We start from the raw sequence: 24,216 nt of genomic DNA, 5'->3' as shown, positions 1-24,216 counted from the left end.
TTCCCTCCAAAGCACAACTGAAGGAAAACTTTTCAGGAATAGTGATCCCTCGAAATTAACCGGCCAATTCCTCGTTTTTAAACCAATACAAAAGCTAGAATCTTACTGGGACACCATTACGAAGCCTCATGATAGAAAGTACTTTTCTCAACGGAGAGTGGGCACAATACCGGTCAAGCCTTTCACTGCAAGATGGGACACAGCAGACAACACTTCTTGCCCCATTTGTCATGCAAACTTGCAGTCTATGGCCCATTTGTTATTTGTGTGTCCTGCTTACACTGTTCCGCAGCGTATATGGCCTGCCCCAATCTGTAGAGTTTTGGGTACTCGAAAATGTGAGGTAGCACTTCAATTAATCCGTACCGAAACATGGTCACCACTTGTAATATCCCTAGCTAAATTTCTAAGATAGGCATGGATTATAAAATCAAAAGCGTTGCAGCATTATAATTTATAACTAATGCATATTGTGTGCCGTATTCTCTATTTAGTCTTGGCTGCTAAAATGATGTTGGGGTTTGTGTTTTCCTCACGTTTTAATGTAAAAAGTCTCCTTTGTATACATGTACATATTCTTGAGAGAAGCATATGAATTTTTATTTTTGCTTTTTTTATATTTGTGGGAAATTTCCCTTTTAACAGCTTTGTATACTTTGGTAATAAATGTTGTACTGGATTCAGTTTTCATGACTATTTGTCGAATAAAGCTATTATGCCTGACTGACTAACCCCTTACAATACAAATTGGATTTAAACGTGAACGCCAAGTCGTTTTCCTAGCGGACTGCACCGAACTAGGTCATGCCCCAGTAAAACCAGCCACCTACCTCAAATCCACATGCCCTAGCATTTCACAACTGGTCGTATTTTGGAAAGTGTATGCTCTAGCTCCTTCATAGGTCAATAAAGAGAGTTGGAAGAGGTAGGCGGGTGTCAAAATATTTAAGCGTCAGTTTAACTTCAAGAGATTTACAGAAGCCTTCTGTGAATGTTCCCCTTTCCCAATCTTAGTATCAACACACATATATTACATTGCTTACCATTCTCAAACTCATTCACCTTGATGAGATTTAGTGAAATACCTAATGTCCATGACAATAAGGTCTCTGTAAAATGTTCCACTGTGTACTTTTTGACACATGATGTAGTTTTAAACAGTTACCAAAAAACACTCTAGCCAACTTTCTCACACCAGTCTGCTTGTTAGGAAATTACAAACGAGTATACAGGACCAGCAATAGTGATCACTTTCTTAGAATGCCCGTGAAGGTAGTCTGGGATGATCTAGCAACTAAAAGAATTGTTAGTGAGAGAAGTATGTAAATTATTCAGGGCCCTTGGTCCAAACAGCCCCCCCAGGTCCCCAAATAGACATTCTTATGCAAGATCTAGAAAGATGGGCCAAGATTTTGACCCCATCATATAAAATAAAAATAAAAATCCACAGGAGTATTCCATCACCAGGGAAGGGGTATGTTTTACAACCAATTTACAACCAATATAAACCAAGAAGCTACTATGTAATCGCGTTGTTAGATTCAGAGGGAAAGATATTTGTCAGAACGATCTTGGATAAACTGTAAGCATGATGGCAGACTGAAAACTACACCTTACCTAGACTGGAATCCGAAAAATGCTCACAGTAGACAATAGAATTACTTTTTTAATAGTGCACAATGGCATTAAACAAGATCCTTTGAGCTTGTTTATTGGCTCTATAGACTAGAACACATTGTTTGATCCAGTATATTGGTAAGCTCTATGGAAAGCTCTATGGAGCAAACTCATTAGGTGAGTGATTGATAATATCTTGCCGAAACTTGTGTTTGACTGTAGTTTATGCTCAAGGGTTACGGTCAAGTTATCTCACCAAAAAAAACTATAAAACAAGCATTGGCATAGCCAATGGATCTCGCTTTTGGGACCTTATAAGTATTTAGTTTTGAAGCACATTATCCTTGGTGCAACAACATCAGCTGTTGCATGGCTAAACCTTGTACCTTATAAATGTTTAGCCATGCAACAGTTGATGTTGTTGCACCAAGGATATTGAGCTGCAAAACTAAATACTTCCATGAGCCCAAGAATTTTTTGCATGCTCATACACAATATATCATGTGTCCGACCCAACTGTTAGGGATAAGGGAAGGGAGTGCCCTTAAAGGAAGCCAGCCTAAGATGTACATTCAGTAATAGAGGACCCTTGGGACCACAAAAAAAGTACCCTGCAGGCAAGCAGGAGGGCACAAATACACTCCCACCTCCCCATCCGCCCGCCCTTAGATACAAAGAAAAGGCAAAGGAAATCCCTTGAACATTACACTCCCAAGTGCGATGGGGACAATCTCTCCCCACCCTACACGCAGTGCAAACAAAGTAACGCACATGTTTAGGTCGCAACCCCCCCCCCCCCCCCCCCCCCCCCCCCCCCCCCCGTAGTGGCGATGAGCAAAATGACCCATACTCCCAGATACTTTATCATGCTAAGCAGTGGGAAAACGCTATCTCGCCTCTTTCCACGGTAAAGTTGGGAGAGACTGTTCTCATGCTGCTGCACTATTTTTAAAGTCCACGGCAAGAAACAACGCAGAACAGCTGTGGGAGGCGTGTCCCAGCGCTGCCGTAACGTAGGGCTACCGTACCCTGATACAATGGCCGCCATCTTGAAATGGGGTTCATGAATCAATTAAACAGACGTTCCTCTGTAAAAAAGGACCGAAAGTATCTGAGGAACCTAATGTTGATCATGGAAGTCCAATCAAGATAAGTAGGGCATCGAGAACTGTATTACAAAGTCCAGTAACATGAAAAGTTAATAACCGGAATAGTTTAATGGAATCGTGTCCAAACCCATCCACGGGGGTAGTAAATTGGAAACGGTTAATATTATACCAATCGCCTCCATGTTCCAAAAGATAACCAAACTGTATTTAGACAAATGTGGTCAAGATACGAAAATAGAGAGGCAGAGAAAGAACAGCTAAGTTGGCCGCCACGTTAGAGAGACGTGTACTAATTGGGAGTTAGGATATGTTCCCCTCATACTGATGGTAACAGAGGGACTGCAACCAATTTCAGATGAACAGAAAGGTAAAGGGATATCCTAAAGCTAATGGAGCAATCAAGGAGTGAGAAAGAACAAGACGGCATAAGTGAAAGCAGGGATGCGCACGCGACGGCAAACACGCTAGCGGCAAAAATGAAAGTAATGTGGGTCCAGATGGCGCCTCGGGCGCTGATAGCTGGCGGCTGCGCGCGCTTGTGCGCGTAACAGCAAGCTGGTGGCCGGCTGCCTCTGGGCAGCACTTCCAAAACCCGCTTACTAAATATCTCGCTTGAGACCGCGCATGTGCTGGGACAGGCGAGACCTAAACAGGCCCCATCCTATTTCCTTATACATGTCAGATCTCCTAATGCAGCTCATTACTCTTGATGGTGCCTTTTTAAAGCTAGAAGAACAGAGGAGTTCCTGCTTATCTGATGGGGATGATTTAGTGCTCTTAGCATCTAACCCAAAAAGCCTTTAAAGATTGTTGCAGAGACTAGAAACATGTAACCAGGATAATCTATGCTCACCTAATATCGAAAGAAAACCAGGATTATGGTTTCACAAAAAAGCAGGTGAGGTTTATCTGGTAATTAATACTTAAACTAAGCAATTACTTCTTTGTCATTAAAAAAAAAAAAATACCAACTAGGATGCGACCTATTTTTTTCTTTAAAAACTATTTTAAGTGTGATATGGTCACAATAAGGAGGTAGGACTGTATTGAATGCTAAAAATATGAACCAATTATGCTATATCACTCATCTGCCTATTTTTAAAAACTGAACAGAGTCCTTGCATACCTAAGCAATCAAAGGTTTCTGATAGATACTTTTGCCTGCAGATTTCGCACCTTTGAATATCCCAAATGCTGACTGGATATATTTTTTGTTCTTCAGGATATCATCGCGGGTGATTGTGCTCTTTACAAATACACATAACATAATCTAACATAACATGATCCACAAATATTCGCAAGAGCCGGCAGGTGGCACTAGCTCCATCTTGATGCTGGAAGTGGAGTTGCAGTGAGGCCACTGATGCTGTAGAGCAGCCACTTCGGCACCGTAACTTCAGTTCTGTTTTTTCCCACGCCTTTCGATGCTTGTCCGGAACTTCTCTCTCCATCCCACATGAGTAAATACATTTGATGCTGTACATGTGGTAATGCCATGCCCTACGAAACCAGGATTCATACTCTGGATCTGTAATGGATATTTGTCCATCATATTTTAGACAAGACGGTTGTTGATGGTTCCTTTGTTCAAGGCATGACTCGTCGAGGTCTGAGCTTTACAAGAAAAACAAGCCCAAGACGAAAATAGGAACAAGAGGGGAAACTACTGCTAGGGTGAAGGACAATCTCAGAAGGGGTTGTTACCCTATGGGCCATTTGTATGAACACATTTTCCCATAGACACAGAATGGGTAACACCCTTTGATACATCTGGTACTAGATCTTGTTCTTGGGCCAAAACAAGATAAGGTCTCCCTCCCGCTCCTCTACCTCAATTAAATTGTCAAGGGGAAAAATGCATGGTCACAAGAAAAAGAAGCATTACTCTTCTTATTCTCCTAGGAGATCCAAACCTAACGGCAGGACTCCTCCCAGGGCTTCTCCTCAGCCCTCACGGGAACCCCAGCTAGTGGATCTGTCCCAACAATAGGTTTCGCTGATGCCACAGACTCCGGTGCCCACATATATGCCTCCGCTTTTCTCAGTACTGACAGCAACATACCCAGAGTTTCCAGTACTGGGGAATGGATCCAGCATGTTTTCTCCACGCAATGGTGGCAATATTTCAAAAGGCAATGGTCCCCTTTGGAGTGCCACCTGGGCCCATATGGGGCTTCATTCGGCTCTTTTCTGACAAATGTACCATTGGCTCACTGTTCTCCACTGGCACAGTCAGACATTATGCTGATGCGGCTCCCTTCAGGACTACTATTCCGGTGCCGACACCACTGACACCAGACTTTAATCTCAGCATCGGCCCAGTTGATGCCACAAGTGATACTACTATCACTTGAGCCACCTCCCCAGACAGCAAAGTAAGGTCAAGAAGGGAGATATAAAGCCTCCTTGAAGGTGGCACTCAGAACGTGTACTGGAAGTCTATTTACAACTCACTTGAGTCTGACCCCGATGAAAGCAGGTCCGGGCACAGATAGAAGTACCTCTTAGCTTCTACTAACTCCAAAGACCTCACGGCTCTTCAGGAACACAGTCTCAACATCCTTAAAGATGTTCTACAAATGTCAGCTGCATCTAATGAGCCCCTTCTTCCTTTTAACAAATCCTTACCAGACGCAGTGAAGGAACCCCGATCGTGACCAATGACTACTCCACTGGTTAGCCGAGATATAGCATGTCATTATAAGCCTGCTCTACATTACAACAGTTTCCTGAACAGGAGATTGCAGCCCGGTTGAAGAAAGAGCAGTGGAGTTGGTAGCAGAGCAGGAAATAATGCAGGGGTGCTACTCTCTGTACCTCCTTATCCCCAAGAAGGATGGTGGTCATTGTCCTATCCTGGAAGTCGGGCTCTTGAATTCCTTTTTACGCAAGGAGAAGCAAAAGATGCAGTCTTCCGTCTCCAGTCCTTCTGGTGCAGGGTGCAGAAGACAGGATGTTGTCTCTCGACCTGCAGGATGCCTACTTTCACATCACAATCCTGCAATGGCACAAACGACTGGGGAGTCTCTTATTCAAAAGGACAGTACTGGATACCACCTCCGAGCACTTACTCAGCAACAGAGGATTCAGGACACTCAGAAAATGATTTCAATGTTTCTCGCTGCAGCTCGGCCTCCAGTTCTGATGATTCTGCACCAGCTCAGTTTGTTAGCCTCCAGCATTCTCTAGGTCACTCCTTCATGATGACACATGTGGGCTCTCCAGTGGTCATTCCGAAATTAATGGTTCAAACACCAGGGATAACTAACAGACTCCATTGTCATCTCCAGTGACAGTGCAGCAGATGTGGCCTGCAGTGAGGAAGAAAAAGACCTTTATTTCCAAGGACAGTCGTTTTGTCCCCCTGCGGCAGTGGCCACAATACTGAGGGACACATTTATCTCCAGATGTGGTGAGCATTGAGGGCATTTGGAGATCAGTGGCCTCTGGTCTCCAGAACAGCAGAGATTACACATCAATCGGTTAGAGATACAGGCCCTTCAGCTAGATCTCAGGGCCTTCCTCCTGTACATTCATGGTCTGGGATCTTACATTCTTTCTTGAGAAGCGCCAAGACTTTGATCATGATTGCGCCAACAAGGGCTGGGGATGGTTGCCAACCACCTGCCGACTCGCTGAACATCAGGGTTAAAGGCCTCAGCTAATGCGGTCTTATGGATCACAGGTGGATTCTCCACCCAGATCTGATCAAGGGTCTCCTCACCCAGTGGTGAACACTCCAGGTGGACATTTTTGCTACTTGCGAGAACATACACTGCCCAATGTTCTGTTCGCTCCAGCATTCGTTGCAAGTAATCAAGGGGGACACATTTTAGTCAAAGTGGAAGTTCTCACGTGTTTCCTCCCATTACTTTGATCTTTCAGTTTCTAAGCAAGATTTGTCAGTACCAGGCTCAAGCCGTCTTTATTCCACTGGATTGGCAAAGAAGGTGGTGGTGGTGGTGGTACGCAGACCTGCATCTCTCCTATTCAAGTTCTTCTCAGACTGGACCTACTCTTCCAATTGTGAGGGCAGATTCTGCACCCCAATCTCAAGACTCTCAACCTTCATGCCCAGAGATTATGCGGGCATTAGAGTGCTTTCAGTCTGAAACCAAAAGTGGTTGTTTTGGTCTTAGAACATCGCCCATTGACTATTCTGGCAGATGCAACAAATGTGTTACTTATTATTACAATAGGAACACTGACACTGGAAGGTAAGCCTGGCCAATATCCTGCAGCTAAGCGATACCATTGTTCTTAGCTTAACAGAGGTGTGACGCTGGCACAACCAAGTGATACACTGTGGCCATCACAGTGTTTTTGTGCCTACCAAATCAGCCATCCTTATTCGAGTTACAGGCAGGCATTCACTGGTTGAAGGCACTCCCAAATGTATTTCCACTAGTTATTTTTGCTGTCCCCCAATGGGACATGAAATTAGCTTTAAAGTTCTTCATAGCCTTTACCAGTTGCCAGTTATGAATTCTTAACCATCAAACAGTTGTTTTGATTACTGTTAGCTCAGATCATCAACGTAGGTAAACTACAGACCTTGAGTATCTGTTACCTTTCACGTGCTTCTTTCTTGACAAGCTGGTGCTCTGAACTGATGCCTTTCCGACCAAAGGTGGAGTCTCCCTTCCATCTCAGCAAATCCATCACCCTACCTACCTTTTATCTTCTGCAGGATCCAACAAATGACAAAGACCGGCTGCACAGGCCCGAATCTAGATGTGAGGCTCTTTATAGGGTACACAGTCAAAAGGAGGGAGAAAGGTGGTCCAGAAAAGAACGCTCTCTTGTTGGAATCTTTTATGCATAAAGATCTGCTATGCGCTGTTCAAGTTGGAGCTGCCTAAAGGGATCCACCTCTACAGAGGAGTGCCGCTGGTGGGCATATGTAAGGCCGTGACATGGGCATCGCACCATACCTTCGACAAACAATACTGCTTGGATTTGGAGGGGATGAGAGATGGACATTCTGCTAATTCAATACTTCAGGATTTCCTTGAATAAACTTCTTTTCAGACCCACCACCACCTAACTAGTATTGCTTGGGAATCTGTTCAGAGGCGAGGAATCTGCAAGTAAAAGTATTCATCAGAAGGAAAAGTTACCTTCATTAACGATCTTTTTGGTGGATACTCAGACCCCTGCAGATTCCTTATCCATCCCCTCCTGCTGATTTAAAGGCCATTTTACATACAAATAATAGTACATACCTATACTTATGATTACTTTTCTTGATAAAGATCTATTTATATAAATATAATAAGTTAGGTCTTGCACTGCACCTATACAAAGCGGATATTTTCTTCAAAAAATGCATCTGAAGAAACAGACGAGAACTGACACATTGATATATATAATATATAATCCACATTTGTAAAGCGCGAACAATCACCCTAAGGGTCTCTAGGCGCTGGGGGCCGTCGGGAAGATTAAGTAAGCTATTGCCCAGAGTCACATGGTGCTGGGCTAACCTGCCGCAGGAGCCGGGGATCGAACCGTGATCCCCAGATTCCAGCGTCAGACGCCCTGCCCGCTGCGCCACACCTCTCCCCTGGCCGTTTTATGGCTGCAGTGAAGTCAACCACACTCCACGTCCAGCATGGAGCTGGAGCTAGTTCCGCCTACTAACGCCAGAGTGCTACTGCAATGGTTTCTGGATGCAGTCTGTGCCTGGAATATTCAAAGTTGAGGAGTTGTGGGTAGATAAAATATCCACCTGAAAGATAGTTACTGAAGGTAAGTAACTTTTCCAGGAGGCTTTTATTAAAACTACTATAACCAACTCACAGTGCTGTATTAGGTTAGTACTAGGCCTTTCCTTCTTGACATCATTACAGGATAAAATATTTCTTCTACGATAGGATTTCTTAAATTAGAGCTAGTTCAGACAATTTGGAACACTAATTTCCCTAGAATTTCTTTCACTTGTTTACTGCGGGATTAAAACAATTTACAAACATGAAGACTTCTTTTTCTGAGCTTAGCAAGTTTTGTTACGTAGCTCCATGGCAGTCATTGTGTAACTTGGGTAAAAAAGATTTTGGCTAGAACTATATATAAAAAATCCTTCACTACAGACCTTGGTTTATTTAAAGAAAAACAAAACTGACATTAGATCATTCATTCACTATCACAAATGTGAGCAATATATATTAATCTGTGACTTAAATAATTAGTTAAATATACACAAATCATTTTATTTTCAAATAATTGAATTTGAGGGATCTTGGAATCTAAATATTGCATAACTAAAAATGTTAGTGATGTCTTTCAGCAAAAGAAACAATTGAAAATATTTTCTGTACTTGTCCTGCTCTATTTGACTTAAGAATAAAGTCACTGAAATTATTTGATTTTTTAGAGGGCTGAGATCCAGTTCTACTGCTGCTCTTTTTTTTAAATGTATGGTAATTGTGTTGTCAGTCGGCTTACTAAATGAATAGTTTTGGTAGAACAAAGTTATATACAAAAGTGAAAGGGGAGTGTCATTTTACATAGTCTAGTTTATATAAACTTGCTGTTTATCAAGATAGTAAACAGGTCTTTGGCTTCAAGGAATTGAAAGTGACTAACCATTTTATAACTATTGCAAAAGTTGAGGACTAGTCGAAATCCCATCATGGTATATTATGCTGTATCACACCATTATTTCGTTTTTTTATTATTATTCTCCTGTTCTCATACATATTGTAAATATGTATTTGAAGTAATACAATACAGTTTTAATTTAATTTCTCAACACTTAGGCACATGACATTTTTTAGCAATAACATGCACATGCCATGCATTGGGGATGCCAAACTATGTTGATGATCAAACTCTACACTTCTTTGACTGAAACCCACATTAAAAACTGTTCCACACTTCCTCACCAGCACCAGACACAGACATTTTAAGCCAATGCTCATTCAGCTGCGCTGGGTCCACGTCAATCCATGAACCAGCCCCCCCCAAAAAGAAGAATTGTCAATTACTCATATAGATCTACAAAATGTATGAAAGGTAAGGCAAGCATTTGAATTGAAATGTCTAAAAGGCAAGGTTGTGGCTCATTGCCATACTGGAAGCACAAAAAACTAGTTTCCATTCCCACTCACAAATGAACCTTTCCCGTCCTCCACTGGTTTTTGTTTTACCGCCTCGCCTTGCTTCTTTAACTGCTAGTCTTGAACGCAACTCTACTGCTGCCTCAAAATGTAACTCTTTTTCTTTGACTTGATAAAGAAATGTGAAAGGCTCTGAATTGCGCTGTAGTCCAATTCATATAAATTAATTTTAACAATGTTCTTCCACACTTCCAGTTGTCCGATTTCTTGTCTTCTTCCAGTAGTAGTTGTAATACTTTTGCTTAGATCTTTATCCTGGGAGTCCATATTTAGTCTGTCCACCTTCCCAACTCTCTTTGCTTCTATATACTTGACGATCACAGGAAAATCAGACCAGACCTACTGAACAGGCCATCATATGCTAAAAACTTTGATTTCTCCATTCCTCTCACAGCTAAGACCACCTCTAAATAGAACCCTTAGGCAAAAAAAGATTAAAGCCCCGCAAGCACAGCCACAACCAGTATTACATTCTAGCTAATCACCAGACTTCACTGATACCAACAATGTATGGTGTCTTCAGTGCACTGTCCCACCAACCCTTCAGAATCCTATGAAAGGGGTATTTAGATCCCTTCCATGGGAGAGCGCAATACTAGCACTGGTCAATGGTGCGAATCCTGTTTTATCTTCTTTAGTATGCCAACCAGGAACAGTCAGAATATGGCCCCAAAAACACAGTCAATCGTTTTAGGCAGTTTATCACATGCATGGAACAGATTCCTGTCTGATGTTTCCCTCAATACAGTCTAGTCTGCATCCTGCATTTAATTAACATGTTTGTAGTTTTATTGCAGATTAATCAAGGACTCAAATATTTAAAAACAGAATCGTACCATAGTTAAAATATCTTACCTTCTCATATGAATCAATTTCTGACAGACTGTCAATGCTCAGGCATGAAAGCATTTGTTCGTGCTCCTCCAATGAATACGGCTGGGAGAGGTTATTCAGTAATAGTTCTAGAAAGAGAGACACAAAAAGCAAATAAATGCCTGTTTTTCAATGTAAACAAATCCAGCAATCTGAAAAGGGTTTTCAATCAAGTTTGCTATTTGAAATAAAAGTAGAAGTATCAAATATGGTGCTTTTTAAAAGTAAGTTGGAGAACACTTGCATTACTTGTGCTAGTCCGCATAAATTGATTTTGTTGCTTCCTTCCAGTAAGGAGAAAGAATTGTTAAATGTTTCAATGTTCAACACTTGATACTAAAACCCGTTTTACAAACAAATTTAACATATTTGAATCTGTCATTTTATCAAACGTTTTCGCCCGATTATGATTTTTTTTAATGAATGAAAAAGACTGATTCTAAGATTGCTTCCAATTATGCTGATCTGATTTAATTAGGATGTCTAAGTGAAACAAATGTTGAACATTCATTTAACAGGGTGTTAAATTATGGTCCACAGAAATTTGTGCAAGCGTTTGTAATCAAAACAAGTGTAGCCAATACAATTTAAACTTTACTTTTGAGATCATGTTTTTTATACAACATATCGTTTTATACTACAGCCATGCTTCAGTAAACAATTACAATTTTGTGATGTGTTGGTCTTTGGAATATCCTAAAACTAGTTTTACCCATATGTTTTAATTGTGAGCTAATCAGAAGAATTTGTATTCTGGTTCTGAACCTGTATTCTGGTTCTGCACCTGAATTCTGGTTCACCTCATTATTGGATCAGTTGCTATTCCAGAAATGTACGCGCCTATTTTACAGATCCTGGGATTTATTTATAGCTGCGAATTTGCAAAAAATATCTTTGTGCTGGCAAGAAGCAAATATAGTTTGTTATCAAGTGGAACACAATCACTAAAATAACAGCTGATCAACTCAGGCCTCATTCTAAACCTATGAGTATTAAGAGGTACTTAATCTGGATGCCTGTGATTCGCTTCTTATTGAAATAATATTTAACAATAATAATAACATGTATACAAATGTACTGTAGTAATGATATGTTACAGCGTTGATATAGCAAATCCTTATTTTCTTCTCCCTAATCACTTCTTCCCCTTCTTATTTTTTAAATCTTAATTTTTCTAGACTATGAAACGGATTCAGTATCCTGTGGTTCAAATTGTGTATAGATCTTTTTAAAAACTTGTATTAACATACTGTTATTTAATTTCTAATGAATGTAATGTTCCTAATTGTATTATATACTGTAAGTGAAATGTGAGATTGCAGTAACTGCATAAACTGTATAACTAAAATCATGAAAACATTCTTAAACTTAAAAAGAACACGGTTTTCCGGACAGGGTGTGTCTTGTGACAGTTAACAATTGACAGTTTAGTCCAATCTGCATGTGGTACTGAAGAAAGATCCATGCAGATCAGGTGGACATGCCCTAGGCTAAATGCAGATCAATGGGTTCAGCACTAGTCAAAACCCAAATTCATATGTAAGGTAGCCACGAGTTCTTAAACCTCACCTCTCCTCCACTACCATCCTAAATGAAAATTCGGGTGTTATTCACCCACTGCAACTCTTTCAGACAGCAGAAATCTCCAGGGGATATTTTTTACCTATATACATGGACATTGCTGTTAGAGTATGGTAATGATGCGGAGCATCGTCATGCTGCTTTGTTGAAACACAAATGCTGCTCTTTAGCATAAGGACTATCTCACAGTGCCTGTCTATTCTTCAATAGATCTTAGGCAAATGATTCAGCTCTTATTTTTCCCATGCTCTCTAGTGAGTTCACTGTCCTGGCTACAACAAGTACAGAGCAGTTACCTATCTCCATCTGATGAAGCTCCTGCTCAGAGCACGTCCTCCTCTTGTCTGTGCTACTGATGCTCTTGGAGGTCTTCGAGAACCTTAAGGACTGGCACATGATCTCCCAGGTCACAGGTTTCTCTGTGCCCTTATTGCTGGTTTGTGATCCAGTATCCTCATGCATGAGTGGGAGCTGCTCTTGAGTGAAGGCCTGGAAAGGAGGCCCAGTGGCAGGCTGGAGCTTGGCGGCAGGCTGCAGACTGGTGGCAGGCTGGGGACCGGTTTTGGGAATCTTTAGGATGGGGTTGGCTGGTGCAGATGGGGAAGGTTGCACATTCCAGCAGTTTTCAGCAGCATGAGGAAGAGGTCTCGGTTCTTTGTATGCTCCTTTCCATGGGCTTCTCAAACCTCCCACTAGAAGTAAATGCAAAATAAAACAGTATTGTAAACCATCAAAAGAAGGACTACAGACATATAGGAAAAATAAGCAGGTGTCGCAAAATGGATCAATGATACATCTCTAAAAACCTTGGATGGTCCAAGTCAGGCTCAGAAAAACAATGAGATGCACAGACACCCTATAAGAATAAGAAACACTGAAACATGGAGCCTCCTAGAATTTGAGGTCACTCCCTTCATTGTAATAGGTTGTCAGACGAACAAAAAGCCCCTTCGTGTTTCTGTCTGTGTAATAAGAGAATATAAATGGCTTGAGCAGGACCAACTAAAGAAAGATGCATATCAGGATTATTATTTTGTTTTAACAATTTCCCAAGTAAGCAAAATCAATACATTCTGGATGAGCGCAGAAGTTACAGGCAAATATAAAATGAGCAAACGAGAATACAGCCAAGACAGTGTAGCGAGTTAAATGCTCACTGTTGAGGTCATCCTTGCGGGGATTATAAAATGAGTTATTGTACTACCTGCTACGAATAGTGCTTAAAAGGCCAAACACTGAAACTATTTAAGAAAATACGTTTTTGTTACTATTACTTGTTTATGGTTATTATTAGGCAGGTAGTTACACAGTGTTCTTGATTTTTACATGTCCTTTGTAATTGTTTAAATAAGCTTATGAATTACAAAATCATGTGCACCAACACATTGACTAATTATCAGTGTGTCACATCTTCAAAAAATATACCAGTTTTGTCAGAACTTTAGTTTAGCTTCAAATTTGCGCAAATCTTACTCCACTGAAACTGTATTTTTTTATAAGATGAACTCTCAACTCAGTTAACACTTATTTTCTTATCCCCACTCACATAAACACATTTGCATTCCCTAGATGCCAACTAAACTATTAAAATGTACATCTCCCAAGTCCTCATCCCCCTGCTGCTGCCAATGTAGCATTTTGCAGTGCACGCCTCTCTGAAGAAAGGTGCCAAGGTCATGAACACTTAAACATGCGTCTGTAATATCAGTTAACTACTTGTATTGGACTAAGGAAAAGGTTTAATCCTCTCCTCGAAGTGCATTTATAATTCCCACATAGGGAGTAACAAAGTGCAGGAAAATGCCGGATGCAGACTTGAGAACAGAGAGAAACAATAAGTCTGCCTACTAGTGAAAAGTTCTTTTCTGTTCAATAGAGTAGATCATCCGATAATGGTATATATAATAGGAGTACTTTGCCTGCATTTTTAAGATGTAAATATTATGGTTTCATGAGAGACGTCATATACAGAATCGGAAAATCACTGCAACTAACCAAAACTCTCCCTGAATACAGAAAAGGATTCTGTGTCCTTTCGCCATAGTTGTGTGACTGGTTTTTGTCCAGATCTCATATGTGAGGCATCACAGGAGCAATGTTATGGGCCACAAAAGGCAGCCCAGACAGGCTGTGAACTCCTAACTCTCTTTCTGTCATTATATAGAACTTTCATAGCATGATCAGTGTTGGAAATGTACCCTTTCTGAAGGGTCACCCCAGTTGTTTTTGGCCTTTCCGTTTAACCCTATTTTTGCTGGCTATTGAACTCTGTGCACTTAACCCCTGCTTATCAAGATGAAAGTGTGTGTGCTGGGTTCAAACTAGAATGGCATGGTGAGCAAAAACGATGGTTTTATGCCCAGATCTCTGTACTGGGGTGAATGTATGACATTGTTCTGCATTCTGTCCATCAACTGTTGTTTTTGCATTTGTCACCCTGAGTGGGACGGGTATGCCCAGAACTGGGTCCCGTGCTCTCTTTGCCACTGGTATCAAGCTATACTGGCTGAAGAGGAGTGAAACCCCAAAACCGGTCCTACGATGCTTGTTTCCAGTCCAGGGAGGACCTGGCTTGGCCAACTTTACCAGAAAGAAAAGAACCATATGACCTTCCTTGGCAACATCCCAATAGTGGACATTTGTAAAGCAGGTACTTGGTCTACACCACACTCTTTCACTGAACACTACTGTGTAAATGTATTTGCCCGCCAACAACAAATGTTGGCTCAGGCTGTACTGCGTACCCTTTTTGTGTCTTCTGCAATATCCACAGGCTAGCCACTGCTTAAGGAAGGACTGCTTTACAGTCTATGCACACAAAACAGGTGATGGACCGAATGTGGATCAATGTCACACATTCACCCCAGTCCAAAGATCTGGGCCCAAATCCATTGTTTTTTCGCAGTCCACACCACCCTGGGTTAGACAATGGCGATATGCAAATCAGCTCTGACCCTGTGCCCCATGGGAACAGTCCAGTCCGAACTACAAAAGCCATGTCCTTCCCAGAACGTAATCAAGCATCCGAGGACCGGACCGGTTTCGAGGTAACACCTCTCATCAGCCCGGCTAGCTCGACTCCAGTGGTGTGGAGTGCCTGGGACCCTCGTCTGAGCATCGCCAGCGCACTTATGGCGGAATTTGCAAACAAAACAGGTGATGGACCGAATGTGGATCAATGTCACACATTCACCCCAGTCCAAAGATCTGGGCCCAAATCGATCGTTTTTTTGCACTCCACACCACCCTGGGTTAGACAATGGCAATATGCAAATCAGCTCTGACCCTGTGCCCCATGGGAACAGTCCAGTCCGAATTACAAAAGCCATGTCCTTCCCAGAACGGAATCAAGCATCCGAGGACCGGACCGGTTTCGAGGTAACACCTCTCATCAGCCCGGCTAGCTTGACTCCAGTGGTGTGGAGTGCCTGGGGCCCACGTCTGAGCATCCCCAGCGCACTTATGGCGGAATTTGCAAACAAAACAGGTGATGGACCGAATGTGGATCAATGTCACACATTCACCCTAGTCCAAAGATCTGGGCCCAAATCCATCGTTTTTTTGCACTCCACACCACCCTGGGTTAGACAATGGCGATATGCAAATCAGCTCTGACCCTGTGCCCCATGGGAACAGTCCAGTCCGAACTACAAAAGCCATGTCCAAGCCGGGCTGATGAGAGGTGTTACCTCGAAACCGGTCTGGTCCTCGGATGCTTGATTCCGTTCTGGGAAGGACATGGCTTTTGTAGTTCGGACTGGACTGTTCCCATGGGGCAACAGGGTCAGAGCTGATTTGCATATCGCCATTGTCTAACCCAGGGTGGTGTGGAGTGCAAAAAAACTATGGATTTGGGCCCAGATCTTTTGACTGGGGGAATGTGTGACATTGATCCACATTCGGTCCATCACTTGTTGTTTTTGCAATTGCCGCCCTAAGTGCGCTGGGGATGCCCAGACGTGGGTCCCAGGCACTCCACACCACTTGGAGTCAAGCTAGCCGGGCTGATGAGAGGTGTTACCTCGAAACCGGTCCGGTCCTCGGATGCTTGATTCCGTTCTGGGAAGGACATGGCTTTTGTAGTTCGGACTGGACTGTTCCCATGGGGCAACAGGGTCAGAGCTGATTTGCATATCACCATTGTCTAACCCAGGGTGGTGTGGAGTGCAAAAAAACGATGGATTTGGGCCCAGATCTTTTGACTGGGGGAATGTGTGACATTGATCCACATTCGGTCCATCACTTGTTGTTTTTGCAATTGCCGCCCTAAGTGCGCTGGGGATGCCCAGACGTGGGTCCCAGGCACTCCACACCACTTGGAGTCAAGCTAGCCGGGCTGATGAGAGGTGTTACCTCGAAACCGGTCCGGTCCTCGGATGCTTGATTCCGTTCTGGGAAAGACATGGCTTTTGTAGTTCGGACTGGACTGTTCCCATGAGGCAACAGGGTCAGAGCTGATTTGCATATCGCCATTGTCTAACCCAGGGTGGTGTGGAGTGCAAAAAAACGATGGATTTGGGCCCAGATCTTTTGACTGGGGGAATGTGTGACATTGATCCACATTCGGTCCATCACTTGTTGTTTTTGCAATTGCCGCCCTAAGTGCGCTGGGGATGCCCAGACGTGGGTCCCAGGCACTCCACACCACTTGGAGTCAAGCTAGCCGGGCTGATGAGAGGTGTTACCTCGAAACCGGTCCGGTCCTCGGATGCTTGATTCCGTTCTGGGAAGGACATGGCTTTTGTAGTTCGGACTGGACTGTTCCCATGGGGCAACAGGGTCAGAGCTGATTTGCATATCACCATTGTCTAACCCAGGGTGGTGTGGAGTGCAAAAAAACGATGGATTTGGGCCCAGATCTTTTGACTGGGGGAATGTGTGACATTGATCCACATTCGGTCCATCACTTGTTGTTTTTGCAATTGCCGCCCTAAGTGCGCTGGGGATGCCCAGACGTGGGTCCCAGGCACTCCACACCACTTGGAGTCAAGCTAGCCGGGCTGATGAGAGGTGTTACCTCGAAACCGGTCCGGTCCTCGGATGCTTGATTCCGTTCTGGGAAGGACATGGCTTTTGTAGTTCGGACTGGACTGTTCCCATGGGGCAACAGGGTCAGAGCTGATTTGCATATCGCCATTGTCTAACCCAGGGTGGTGGTGTGGAGTGCAAAAAAACGATGGATTTGGGCCCAGATCTTTTGACTGGGGGAATGTGTGACATTGATCCACATTCGGTCCATCACTTGTTGTTTTTACAGTCTATGCACAGCATGTGTATCTACAGCTACACAGGCCTCAAACAGAAAATGTTACTTACCTTCTAAGCATCTGTTCGCTGCATTTAGTGCTGTAGATTCATGTGCGCCCACCCTCCCCAGATGCATCTAGCTGTTGCAGTTACCATTCTTTCTTACTTCCTTTGCAGGGTCATCTTTCTATGCATCTTTCCTACGTTGCTTTGCTCCAGCTTCATCCTCACCCACTTTACGGAAAACAATCCAACAATGGAGTTGATGGCGATTTACATTGCAATTAAGAGGTACTTTGTGAGTCGAGAAGAATTCTTTGAACAAAAACTTGCATACATCTGGACACAACACTAGATGTCAAAAGTATTCACAGCATGTGAATCTACAGCACAACAGATGCTTACAGGGTAACATTTTCTTTTTGGTTTCTGATTTGGGACTAGCTGTTCATCTTCCCTTCTCTCTTACAACTGTACCACCAGATATGTATCCCTGGCGAAGGTCTACAAATGGATGATACTTCCAAATTTTTGAAATTACCAAAGTAAGTGGATGGGGAGGTAGGGAGATGAGTGGAAGCTCTGGAAACATACTGCCCCAAAACAATCTGTTTCCTTTCATGCAAAAAGACCTTCTCTTCTTGGTGATTATAGCTACAAGTTCAGTAAGTCAAGGGCTGCCGCCCGCTCTCCATTCTTATCAGATACTGTCGTAATCTTGGTCTTAAGGAAAGTCCCCAGCTCATTAGTTGGCTCGAGAGAGGCGAGTAAATTACCAAACATTCTTTAAACAGTTTCCACAAGACATATTTTTTAATGTACATGCTTGTTCTCTCACCAGGACCCTGATTTAAGTAAATCACTGGGTGATGAAACTCGCATTGCAGACTACTGTGGGTTATTTGAGATTTGTATTCACTTTACACACACACACAAGTTATGGCTTGACCTTACATCCTTACCTTTTTGTAGAGCCAAGTTAACCTTCTCCGTCAGTTCAGCCGCTGATGCCCTTTTCACTGGATCCTTAATTAGTCCTTCTCTAATAGCCTCAGCAGTTAAGGGGTTGCAGCAGGGTGGGATTTCCCTCACAGGAGGCGGCTCCCTAGCAATCTGTTTAAAAAAAAAAAAAACAATTATGAAGATGAAGCGGCTGACACTGTCACAAATAAGCTCCTCTCAAGAAATGTGATCTCTACGACAATTCAAATAATTTAATGCAACTTTAATCAATATCAGCATTACTAAAGCGCTTGGATTCCACAATGTTCTGACAAGTCTTTATCCCTGCCTAACCCCCTTAATCTATTAACTGTTTACAGCTTTGTGAATGCACATCAAATGTCCTATTTTAAATGCCTCATTGCAACACTAAAACCAAAAAATCACGATTTCCAGTGCGCCTACTTTACTACATATCACCAAATGCACCTCAAACTGCAATTTCCAAAGCAATTAGAATTTCAGAACAAACCAGCTTTGATTTATACATTTATTTTTTTTAATGTATAAAGCACTTTTAATGCATAAATGCTTATTTTCTTTTTAGACAGGAATAGTGATTACAAATAGGTTATATGATAATTGTACATTATAAATGTCATAGCCAAAGACACGTATAGATATCTAATAGCAAATCGCATCAGCCTAAAACAGACAAAAAAGTGATCTAAGTTAAGATCCCATGTGTTCCTATATGATTAATTTAAGCGAAGGTACAGTAAAGCATTAGCACAAAAAATACACAGCAAAAATAGCACAAATATAATAAACAAGAGATCATCATCAAGAAGAAAGGTAATACAGAAAATTACTCAAACAGGCGTCGAAAAGAAATCCCAGTAAATAACTTCGGATTTTTTCAAACAAATAATAATGGTAAAGTGTGATTGTAGGGAGAAGATCATTCCACGCCATTGGCCTAATAAAGGGAAAGCCTGCAACAAAGAGGGAGCACAGGAGGACCGCAATGGGAAAGGCAACTGCCTTGATGGACATAAATGATGCACAAAATTGTGAGAGCTAATCAAATACATAAGATGGAGCATGTCTTTCATACATGTATTGGCCTTGTATAAGTAAATACAATGAAAGTGAACAAATAGGCAGCCAAAGAAAATTAATAAAGAGTGATAAAACCAGATTTCAAAATACCAACTATATGGACAGAATCGGAAGCAAAACATACTGTGGAAGGCTTACATATAAGGAGCAGGAGTATTCCAATCATGATGGAACTAGGCATTTAAGGGAAGAAAGGGCTGAATTGTCTTAGTATTTGTGCAGATGCAACTACAAGAAGCCAAATAGGTTCTTTTTAGGTAAGGGGGGAAAACAAACGAATGCCTATATTGAGACAAAAAGAAGATGGGTTATTAAGAAGAAAAATATGTTGAGTGAGAAAACAGTCAATTTGGATGCAGGAAGGATTAAAATGTTTGTTTTTGAACCATTTTAATGGAGAATGTATCCATCCTTCAAAGACAACCACACACACACAAACATCTAAAGAGTTGGTAAACCTAGGAGAAGAAAAGTAACGTTGAGGTCATCTGCATGGAAATAAGCATGAAACCCAAATCAGGGATAATAAACTACAGTGGCAGATAGTACTGAGTGCAAAACGTAAAGCACCAGTCTCAAAACCTTACAGTATACCATTCTAGCACTGCACCTACAGTAGTACTGGAACCCATAGATTCATACGTTTTATAACATACCTCAGACCAGATCGTTAATACATATGCTATCACAGGACTAGTACCAAAATAAAACTATGACCCACTCTTCTCCCGAAGCACCATCAGTTATCCTAGCACCTGGATCGAGAAGCAGCTCTGATAATGCACACCAATCCAGTCCTACAGCACACCCCTGCTATTCCCACACTAGGACAACTACTAATAGTTGTACATTTTGGGTCACTTTGCAATACACTTAATTATCCTAACTTACACAGTAGCCACACTATACACTTGAACACTATGCCATAACTAACTTTTATGTCGCCATAAGGCAGGACACGGTGAATAAACTATATAATATACATTTTTATTTGAACAATATCGCTGTACATTCAAATTTATACTGAGAAGTTAAACATATTTTTGTCTTGGGATTTGTAACAACCAAACCGAAAAACTGCCACGATTGAAATCATGAAAAAACTGGATACTAATACTTCATGAAATATACAGAGTCCAAACAAAGGTTTTCCATTAGAAATATTTCGGGTATAGCTCTGCTTTGTTCTGTTATATAGTCTGTCATCGTTATTGTGCGCTTTACATGTTGCATACAATCCTAGTTAGAACGTTGCCATATAAAGCTAAGCGAGACAACTTTCAAGGCTATAAAATTCAAATGATGCATAGCTCCATTGATACAACTCACTACTTTTCAGCACTACACCCGCCCCTCCCACCCCCTTCTCCCCCACCCTCCCCAAGAACTCAGTGGCATGCGTATCTGGACCTATTTCAGGCAATTTCCTTAAGCACTGATCTGTGGGTAGTGTTCAAACAGAAATGAGCCAGATGAAAGAAAAATCTGACTTGGGCCTGGACCAAACTTATTACCACTACACGCTTTTGTCAGTCAGTGCATGTGAGGTCTGCCACGGCTTCAGTTAGTGCAGGGATGGATTGGTGCTCAACACTCACCTTGAGACAGAAAGGACGGGAATGATAACGAGTCCAAGGGTGGCACCCATTCAGCATATGCAGCATCATGCAACAACTGCTCCAAATGTCCACCTTTGAGTTGCACTGCTTCCCCATTACTATTTCTGGTGCCATGTGAGTTTCGGTGCCAGGAGTGTAGTCCCCTGGAGGAAAAAAAGCAAACGTAATTTATTGTAGAGCATATCCTATCTTTGGCTCCAGTGCACTGCTATGCCCCAGCACGAAAAGGCTGACTTAGTGCTTTAAGACAGCACTTGGAAACCAAAATATGGAGCCCCAACTCTTATGGAGAGGAGGAACTGATTCTGCAAGCCAATTACACGAATTAACATCTATATGTTGAGACAAATGCACTAAAAGATTTTTTGATGAGATACAACTACTGAGCTAGTGATTTATGAAGAAATTACCGCAATGAGTACATCATATGATAAGATTTCAGAGAATGGAACACAAACAAATGAACTTCTTTTATTGCAAGATCCAATTTGCAGTTCAGTAATTCCATCTCATATAGAATATTTTATCAGATAATGATTGACTTTTAAGTCTCATTGTGCAGTTAGCTGCTCGTGTTCCCCTTCCTCCATTCTTTCATCAGTAGCTCGCGGTTTTCATCTCACTATACAATTGATTACCCCTGGTTTCGATCTCAACTCACATTTATTTCCAGCATGAACTCCTTTATATGTGAATTGCTAGTCTGTATCTCATACAGTCACAACCTCATCTTTTACATCTAATTTTAAAACGGACTGCTGAGTGTCCATCTCATGCTACAATGGTTAGCTCATTATGCCTAACTCATTCCATAACCAGAAGCTCCTGTTTCTATAATATTCTTGCACTGCTGTCTTACTGTTTGGCTCTCATCATTCAAATAGGTTTTCATTTTATCGTGCACGTGCTAAATGGCTGTTTCCTGCTCATCATACAATCAATAGCTCGTAGTTCCAGTGCATTATTTGTACTTTTTCCATCCCATCGTGCATACATTGGGTTATTCTTTCCATTTTATCTCAGAATAGTTGGCACCACTTTGTACATCTGCTTGGCCGGTATCTCCATTGCATACTATCCTATCCTTATTGTTTCCATCTGATCAGAGAAAGTCTTAAGTTTAATATTACTATTTTATATATGTATAGTATACTTTTATGATTCATATGAATCGAATAAAGTTACTTGAACTAAGCTGATCATGCAATCACTAGCCTAGCAATACAATACATATAGATATGCAAAAGGAAGCTACTAGAAACTTACATCAGCCATTTTATTCAGAAAGTAACAGATTCTAACTATAAAGCACGACCATAGCAGAGTCACAGTGTAGGCCAAAAAGTGACTGTGTTAGTGAATAATATAGGTTGGTATTACTGATACAATATAGGTGTGCCTGTATATAAAATAAATGCAAAGACTTTTGATATCCTCTTTTGGTAAATGCATGAGATTGTGGATAAAATAATTTCTCTTTAGAAATGTTTACCTGTCGCCAAAGATTTTCCCAAGTTGTCTGGAGAAAGATGAGCAGAGTGGCCGAAGTCACAAAGAAACGCCTGATTTCCATCCCCAGAGAGCAGGATGTTGTCCGCTGTTAACAAAACAGAGAAAAAAGAGGTCACGGCTCCTGCTGCCAAACAGACCTTTTGCTCATTGCTTCTCCCGTTTTTAACGGTGCAAGGAGAAGCCCTTTTTCCCAGTATCCATGAGAATATGACCCAGGGCACTCACCCGCTTATAAGCTTTAATTCTTTGGGTTTTACATACTTTTTAGACTGTGCTTCGTATTATTTCACCAAACTAGTTGTGAATTTTCTAGAGGTCTTAAAACTTTGTTCATGAAAAGATCCAAGTTGAGCTCCTCTGCCATTATTCAGCCTAGTCGCCTCTCATACGTTCACTACCTTCATTTTGGCGTGCCAATATTATCCCCTCTTTAGAGTCTCATTCAATTCTTACTCTTAACTACTCAACTTAGATAACTAGGAGGAAGAACAGCAAAGAACACAGGTTGTGGATGGTGCAAGTCATGGGTGTGGTGGCGGGACAGTGAAGCAGAAACCATTAACAAGAAGCTGGGTTATTCTTGAATAATAGAGTGAAAAGAGAAAACGGTGGTTGATTGTGAATTCCAAAACACCCCAGTTTAGGGCGACTCCCAGTCGGTTTTAGAGGCCATGAGGTCAGCAGTGGGTAACAACAGCAGGGGGTAAAGAAGACTGCAAGCCAAGTACTGGAAGATACAGGTATTGGACAAGGAGGCTAGTAGTTTAATTTCAAGTTGGGTATTAACTGAAAACTATCTGGTTTCTGAAGAAGTGGAACAGACTTTTGGAATATCCTGCATCACAGCAGCCCTATGGCAAAAGACATTTCCTTGCCATATTGTCCTCAGTTTTTAGTACTTCCTCTAGAAAGGAGTATTAGGTTTTCACTAAATTCTGAGGACTCTATGTTTGATGCAGTTAAGTTGACAGAGTTAAACTAGTCGCAGATGATCCTACTTGTAAGAGGGTGCGTCAAGAGTGTGACTAAGGCACCAGGAGGTGGTAGCAGGTAGACTACCCAAGAAGCAGGGTCTGGTTGCACTGGTATGAAAGGCAATACCAATCTATCACAAGCTTGTTCTTGTAGGTCGAGAGACGGACTTTAAGAGGACTAGACTGGGGCTACATGGAAGCCACCTGGAAAATAGCAATGAGCGATGTCTGGGGATGTTAATTTCAAAGACAATCAAAAGGACATTTTCTATCAGATGTTGTCAAACTGTTTGGAATGCTTCCTTTAGCTAAATACTGTTTAGTACTCTTCTGTTTGCACTGTACCTTTTACATCTCCATGTAGAATATTGCGAGCATGGAGGTGTTCCAGTCCCGCCAGCACCTGGCTCATATAATGCAGGGCCAGGTCTTCGGGTAGGTAGCCTCTCTGCTGAATCAGCTGACCCACTGACCCACCTAAAATGAAAAAGGTCAGAAG

The 24,216-nt window shown here is 41.9% G+C and overlaps 1 protein-coding gene across 2 annotated transcripts in view; it reads right to left on the bottom strand.

Annotated features, from left to right (window-relative positions):
• MAP3K14 (mitogen-activated protein kinase kinase kinase 14) overlaps positions 1-24,216 on the bottom strand; it is a 129,951-nt gene that overhangs the window by 15,229 nt on the left and 90,506 nt on the right. For both annotated transcript variants that reach the window (XM_086923846.1, XM_086923847.1), the window contains exons 8-13: positions 24,063-24,194; positions 22,724-22,828; positions 21,211-21,374; positions 18,511-18,661; positions 12,598-12,993; positions 10,703-10,809 (exon numbers count right to left, since the gene is read on the bottom strand). In XM_086923846.1, coding sequence (XP_086779972.1) covers positions 10,703-10,809; positions 12,598-12,993; positions 18,511-18,661; positions 21,211-21,374; positions 22,724-22,828; positions 24,063-24,194 — 1,055 coding nt within the window. The remainder of the gene's footprint in view (positions 1-10,702; positions 10,810-12,597; positions 12,994-18,510; positions 18,662-21,210; positions 21,375-22,723; positions 22,829-24,062; positions 24,195-24,216) is intronic.

This window comes from Lissotriton vulgaris, chromosome 5, assembly GCF_964263255.1.
Source record: "Lissotriton vulgaris chromosome 5, aLisVul1.2, whole genome shotgun sequence".
Taxonomy (NCBI): Eukaryota; Metazoa; Chordata; class Amphibia; order Caudata; family Salamandridae; genus Lissotriton; species Lissotriton vulgaris.
Note: the sequence above shows the minus strand (reverse complement) of the source record. Positions and strands in the feature narration are given on the sequence as shown.